Source organism: Triticum urartu, chromosome 4A (genome assembly GCF_056163025.1).
Source record: "Triticum urartu cultivar PI428250 chromosome 4A, HENAU_Tu73, whole genome shotgun sequence".
Classification (NCBI taxonomy): domain Eukaryota; kingdom Viridiplantae; phylum Streptophyta; class Magnoliopsida; order Poales; family Poaceae; genus Triticum; species Triticum urartu.
In genome coordinates, this window is record NC_141876.1 from 392006700 (window position 1) to 392013939 (window position 7240).

Consider the following 7240-nt stretch of genomic DNA (forward strand, 5'->3'; position numbering starts at 1 on the left):
GCTGTGGGCTAGACTGTTCGTCCACGTGTGTGGCGTGAGCAGGAGACACCTATACGTGTTGTGTGTGGGTGAACGTATGTGGTGAACGTATGAATTGTCCACACGTGTTCTGACGCAGCTACGCGAGGTGTCTGCCGGATGACGATTTAGTTGTCATTCGGGATGGCAGATGTAGTTATCTAGGGTGGTAAATGTTGTTGATAGTTGCCGCGTCTAATTGAACCATAGTTATCGTGTGTGATTAACTACTTATCACATCTGGTTGCCATGTACGCGTAACTGCAGTTGCCGTCTAACAACAAATCATAGTTGTCATGTGTGTTTACCTAGTTACCACATACGTATGTTTACCTAGTTGCCACATACGCGTAACTGTAGTCGTTATACAATAATGTACGAGTCAAACAGTAGTTGCTATGTGTGTTTACCTAGTTGTCATATATAGTCTAATCATAGTTGTCATGTATGGTTAATCGCAGTTGCCATATGTGTTTATCTGGTTGCATCGTACGCGCAACTGCAGTTGCCGTCTAACAACAAATCATAATTGTCATGCGTGTTTATCTAGTTGTCACGTACGCGTAACTGCAATCGCCATACAACAATGTACGAGTGTTGTGTGGGCGCAAAGCAGTTCGCCCACACGCGCATGCACTATGTGGTGGCCACATGTTGCGAGGCGTGGGCAAACTCTCCAACACCCACACATCAGCCCCGTCCTATATCGCACGTGAAAACTATCTCAGTGTCTGTCAAGATTCGTGTAAACTTAATTAGACAGTGATCCACATGTGTAGACGAGTTACAAGATTACCATACATATGGGTGTTAGTATTTTCAAAAAACAATACATAAATCTAGTGAGTCTCTCTTATCCATCTAATTACAAAACGTACAACCTCGACACCGAATCATTCATCACTACTGGATGCTGATGCTCCTGTCCCAACCGATACGAAAGTAAGAGCATCTCCAGCCGCGCCTTAGAAAGGCCTTTCTAAACCTTTTCTCACGCGGCATAAAAAAATCGGTCCAGTCGCGTCTCTAAAAGCTCGATTTTCGCTGACCTGAGCCGAATATAGCGTCGGTGGACACAGGTCGAACCCGGCGCGCTGGGGGGCGCTTGGGGGCGCCGGGGCGAGCGGTTTTGGCGCGAACGAGCCGCAGGCCTGCCGCATCAGCGACATCGCGTGTCTTCTTCCCCGAGCGCCTCGGTTTCCCGCGGGAATCAATGGCAAGGCTGCCGCCGGTCAGCCTTATCATTGATTCCTCACGGGCGGCGCGCCGACGCCTCCTCTCCCTCGCACGCGTACACACGGGGCGGCGCCGCTATATAAGCCGGTGGCCTTCCTCGCCTCTGGCCACACCAGCCCTAGCCCGCCCTCTATCTCTCCCGAGCGCCGCCGCCGAGCCCTCCCTCTCCCGATGGCCGAGCGATTTCCCGGAGATGAGGCCGCGGCCAACGGCTTCGGCCGCCGCTCGCTCCGCGAACAGGAGTCTTGGCTCCTGTTCCAGGTGAACATCCCGGCGCCGCCAGACATACGCGCCGGGCCAACGGGGTGAAGACTCAGCAACGGGGAAGTGCCCATTCCCCCGTTGCCCAACGCCGTGGCGAAACCGGGCTACTTCGCCGACGAGGTCGACGTCATGCGTGCCTCCCTCACCGACGCCCAGCTCGCCCTCCCCGAGTACGCCACTGACAACATAGCGGCGTGGACGGCGTACTTCCAGCGCCGGCAGCAGCAGAGGATGGCGTCCACCAACGGTGCGCCGGTGGTGGCCGGACCAAAGAACGGCGACGGACGCCACCTGTGGTGGGGTGTCCCCGGCCGCACCCTCGAGGGCGTTCTGATGTACCTCGAGGGCGGCAACGACCCGCCGTTGGCATACCCCCCGGCGAGGGCGGCCGCCACGGCCACGGCTCACCGCTGACGCGACGGGCAATGGTTGCCCAGGAGGTAAGGCGCCTCCTCTTCTTCCTCCTCCTCCCGCTCTTCCTCACACTCGTCCGGCGCTGCTCGGCGTCAAGGCCGAGCCCGCGGCAGAGACGCCGCTCGGCCGGCGCACTCGCAGCGCCGGTATCATCATCAATGAGGGCGGTCGGCCCACCCCCTCGTCGGCTCCTCTGCGCTTCGTCAAGCCCAAGACGGAGCCGGGCCTGGCGCCGGTGAAGACGGAGCCGGGCCTCCCCACGGTGAAGACGGAGCACGGCGGCGACGTCGAGCTCGACGACGACGCGGCCCTAGAATGGGCGCGTGCGGACTCCCTGAAGATGGCGAGGGAGCGCCAGTGCGCCGCCCTACGGTGATTCGCGTAGCGCCGCCGGGGCCGTGACGAAGGAGGAATCGTCGTCATCGAGGACAGCGACGACACCACCGCGCCGCCGCCACCAGCCCGCATAGGCGACGTCGGTCAGGGGTCCACCAGGGACGGCCACGTCAAGGAGGAGAAGCCGGACGACGGCGGCGGCGGCGACGGCGGCTACTCCGCTTTTAGCCAGTTCTTTTTTTAATTATATATATTGTGTAATAAAAACCCGCTTTTTTAATGTAATATATGTCGAACTTCGCCGAACTTTGAACTTTGCTATATTTTTTAATTTTTTTGAACGCGCCCGGGGACGGCCCTGGGGCCGACGGCTGGGGACCAACTCGGCCCCAGGCCGATTTTTTGCGCCGGCTCACCCCCAGGGGGCGATTTTAGGCGCCCCCTGGGGGGCCAACGGCTGGAGATGCTCTAAGTGCACTCAAACTGTCCGGAGTACGACGAAAACCATCCAATGTGATTCTGTATCGGTTCGCTGTGTGGTGCGGACTCGTTTTTTCTGCAAATCGAAGATAAAAATGAGGGAGATTTGTGGGAGTCCGGACTGATCCCAAGCCCGCTTTGGACCTCCCTGACCTACCAGAAACCACTCTTTCCTCCTGCGTGTTATCGACATGCGCTGCTTCAGAGGGTCAGCGCTCGCATTCATGCCCGGCCAACGCTCACCGCACCGGCATCGACCGGGAGAGCGTCGCCCGCGCTGCTTCCCAGTGCCGACGACTGTCGCACGTTCAAACAACACACTGGCCGTCCGTCCGCCTGCCGCCTGCATTGATGTCATGCGGTTACCGAGGTGTCTCCTCCGGCGCCGTCTACCGATGTTATATAAACCACTGCCTCGGTGCTTCGGTCATAGCCAGTCATCCATCTCCACACCACTCCTCATGGATCCCTCCACCACCAAAACTCTCTGGGACGGGTTGACATCGGAGCAGAAGAAGGCCATGAGCGCCATTCCTGCGGACTGGCAAGCCGGCAGGCAGCTGGAGGACGTGCAAATGGAGAACGACTTCGACGACGAGCCAGCGCCACCCTCCTCTACATTCGCGACACCCTTCTTTGATCCACCCTTGCCGGTGCATTGCACCATGACCATCGGTGAGGCCCGTGCCCATTATATGGACACGGTGCGGGAGGTGCAGTTCCGACAGACGCAGGCTGACGCCAACTACAACCACAACCTCCTCCAGGAGCATCTGCAGGTGAAGGAGCAGGTCACCGCCGGCAGGACAGTCGCGCCGGACGCGGACCTGACGGAGCAGGAGGCGCTGCTCGAGCACCACCGCTCCGCCCGCAAGATCCGTCTAGCCCGCTGGCGGTACCGACAATGGGTTGCGGAGGTGGCGGCCGCCGGCAAGGAGTGTGAAGACGAGGCGGGCGAGGCATTGTTCGGCGAGGCCGACAAGGAGGAAATCACCGAGGCTGCGCCCGGGCGCCACGATCACGAAGAGCCGGCACGTCCTCGGGCGCTGCTGGCAGCGAGAAAGAGTAGTGCATGGTAGGTCGCCATCGCTCGTGTCCCAGGAAGGCCACCGCTCCTCCCCTCCCGTCGACGCCAAGCTTAATGGGCTGAGCATCTTCGGCTGATTACTCGCTTGGCGACGACGTGGAGACGGATAGCTTCAGTTCCCAGGACTCCTGAGGCGGAGGTTACGGAGATGGGGCTGGAGAGCGACGAGGCGGGACTGAAGACGGTGAAGCTTCAGTTCTTGGGGTTGATGGTCAAACACAGAAACCGGATGCCGACAATCATTTAGGTTAGGTATAAACTATACTTCAGAGCCCGCCTAACAGGCCAGCACCATTTAAATGTATTCGTAATGAAATCCGTCATGTTTATATGAAATTCGGCCGTGTTTGAACGAATTTCGTTCAGTTGATTCTAATTATTATATGAAAATATATGCGGCTACGGTTGGATGACTACCTCTCGCATCCGTGTCCGTGAATTGGTCCCCCTTCTTTACGGACAGACGCAGAAGAATTTTTGCGGGTTGGCGTTGAAGATGCCCTAATCTCAGTTCTACCGCCTTTCTGTGAAACAACATTGAAATTGCCGGTGCAGTGATGCCACAATCTCTTTCACGAGAACCCATGAGGCATTTGCACATCAGAATCAAATCATTGTCTTCGGCATCGAATGGAAAGCCTCCAAGAAGAAGGTATTTGTGGGGAGACTTGCCTGCTCCCCAGCATGCTCTCATCCCGTGCTCCCGCATACGTGGCATGATTTGATTGAAACAAAATAAGCCCCGGCCCCATCCCTTAAAATCAGGGGAGAAGATAATTAGATTAAAAAAAAGACAGCCGTAAAATAAAGTGGGAACACGGATGGAAGCATGAGGAGGGAGCGGTCAAGCCAGATCCAGTACACTCCTCTCTCACTATGGGACACACAACTGTGTGGGCGATTCCCACGCCTCTTCCTTCTTCTGATCCCGCGCCAGCGCCTCCTTGACGTGACGCTTCAGCGACACCACGACGCCCCGCTTCACCGCAGCGCCGTACACGGCCATGGCGTCGGGCCACCTCCCCTGCCGGCTGAGCTCTTCGAGCAGCGCGTCGAACGCGTTCCGGCCGGGCACGAAGTCCTTCGTGATCACCGCGGCCAGCACCCGGAGAGCGTCGTGCGTCCTGCTGCGGTCGCACAGCGCGCGCACCACGTCCGTGTACGCGCGCTTCCGCAGCGCATACCCCTTGCGCACCATGTCGTCCAATATGGCCACGGCTGCGTCCACCTCGCCGCCGCGCGCCAGTGCCTGCGCCATCAGGCAGTACGTGTACGACACCGGCTCGTGCCCGGCCGCCACCACCTTGCCGAACACCTCCTTGGCGTCCTTCAGGACCGAGATGTCCGCCGCACATTGCCGGCATAGGCCCCGGGCCAGCGTGTCCAGTGCTCGGCTGTCCGCCTCGAACCCGGCGTGCTCCATGCGTTTGAAAGTCTTCCACGCTGCGGAGATCTCGCCTGCCCGCAGCAGCGCCGGCAGCACAATGCTGAAGCTGATCTTGTCCGGCGGGCAGTCATCGTTGTCGCACATCTCCATGAGCAGGTCATACGCTTTCAGCAGGTTCCCCTCCTTGCAGTGGCCGTTGAGCAGCGCATTGTAGGTGAATATCGTGGGCGAGAGGCCCATCCGGATGGCATCTTCGAAGATGGCCCTGGCGTCCTCCGTCCGGCCTACCTTGCAGAACCCGTCCAGCACAATGGTGAAGGTGTAGATGTCCGCCGTCTGCTTGGGCGAGTCCTTGAGCTTGTTGAGGAGGTCCCGCGCCTCCTCGAGGCGGCCGACGTAGCAGAGCCCGCCGATGAGGCTGTTGTACGTGCGGATGGTGGGCTCGCTCCCGACGGCACGCATGGTGTCGAACACCTCCATGGCCCTGGTGACGCGTCCACGTTTGCAGAGGCAGCCCACGACGGCGGAGAAGGCGGCGACGCTGGGGAGGTGACCGCGAGCCACCATCTCGTCAAGCGTCTCCTTTGCCTCGTCGGGCGCGCCCTTCCTGCAGAAGCACTGCACGGCGATGGCGAAAGAGTGGGCGTCCGGGGCAACGACGCCGTTGGGCTCGAGCGCCCTGAAGAGCGCGACCGCGGAGTCGTAGTCCCCGCCCCTCGCGAGCGCGGAGATGATGTCGTTGTAGTCGGAGATGGTGAGCGCCGCGTCGTCGCGCTGCAGGAGGTCGAGCACCTTCACCCGCTCCTCCATGGGGAGGCTCATGATCCGCCTCGCGCAGTCACGCGCCCGGAGCTGAGCCTGAGAGCTCCTCCTCCCGCCGCCGCTGCCGTCACCCAATTCTGCAGAGCCCGACTCTAGAACTTTGGCTGACGCGGGATGTTCTCTGAGGAGGCTGCCATTGCCGTCGGACTGGAGCGCGCCGAGGAGCTCCGCGTCGTGGTTGTCTTGCGGTGGCGCTCTGCAGAGGCAGACGAAGGGCGCCGCGGTTCGAGGGGCCAAGGAGAGGACACCATGGCAGCTGGAGGACGGCGGGGAGAGCGGGAGGGAGGAGTGGTAGAGAGACGCCATGGCCGTGGGCGCGGGAGCGGGGCCGCGGGGGGTAAGATCGAGGAGATGGATGGGGTTTGAAGGCGAGAGGATGAGAGGCTCTCGTGCAACGCAACTACGCAAGCGCCACGCCCACGCGGAAGGGACTGCGCGACCTACAAAACCCAATCGGGCATCTCATTTTCGCCGCGAGGCCCTATTAATGGCACTGTAATTTTGAACAGATCTCGATTTTACTGAAACGAGGAGCGAGGGTCAGGCCGCTCCGCAAAATTGTATTGCACGCCGCTCCGCTCTCGAATATCAGATCCGCAGAGCTGATGTGTTCCACACCGCTCCGCACGCTCCGGCCGTGTTTTGGAGCTGGAGTGTTGTCGAACAGGCTCTACTCAATGTTGGGATGTCGTACGTGTCAGGGCATCACAATGGGAACGCTTAGATAGGCGCTAGGGATTAAAATCCCAGCTATTTTCACGGCACTGACCAAATTCCTGGGCGCCCGATGCCACACCTGGAGCCGGACGCTTAGGCGATTTGTGTCATGGAATAAGCGCCTGGTTGGGCACTTACGCGTTGCAAGCTAGCCTCCTGTATAGGCGCTTAGTTAGGTGGCAGTAGTTAAGCGCCCAGTTAAGGCCCCTCTCAATGCTTCACTTTGTACAGGTGTTAAGCCTTTCACATACGTAAAAAATTTGATGTGACAAGTTATTTAAGAGGAGAGAGATGAGTGTGGTGACCCCAGAAAGAACCAATGCTAAACGCATGAACCTAGGCAAAACATTTAAAAGAAAGGAGCCCACCAATACATGAAGAACTTTAGTTGCTAAATCATTAAATGAAGCAAGCTTAGCAACCATAAGCTAAGCACCTATGCATTGGAAAGTATAGTTGCTAAGCTATTTAATGTGCTC

At 58.6% G+C, this 7240-nt stretch overlaps 1 protein-coding gene across 1 annotated transcript; it reads right to left on the reverse strand.

The window, feature by feature from the left end:
- Nucleotides 1-4596: 4596 nt before the first annotated feature.
- Nucleotides 4597-6481, reverse strand: LOC125551398 (uncharacterized). Its single transcript, XM_048714622.2, has one exon. The coding sequence runs from the start codon at nucleotides 6348-6350 to the stop codon at nucleotides 4710-4712; it is 1641 nt and encodes a 546-aa protein (XP_048570579.2). The 5' UTR covers nucleotides 6351-6481; the 3' UTR covers nucleotides 4597-4709.
- Between the last annotated feature and the right edge of the window lie 759 nt (nucleotides 6482-7240).

Coding starts and splice junctions, on each gene's coding strand:
- LOC125551398 (XM_048714622.2), bottom strand. CDS start 6,350: ATGGCGTCTCTCTACCACTCCTCCCTCCCGCTCTCCCCGCCGTCCTCC.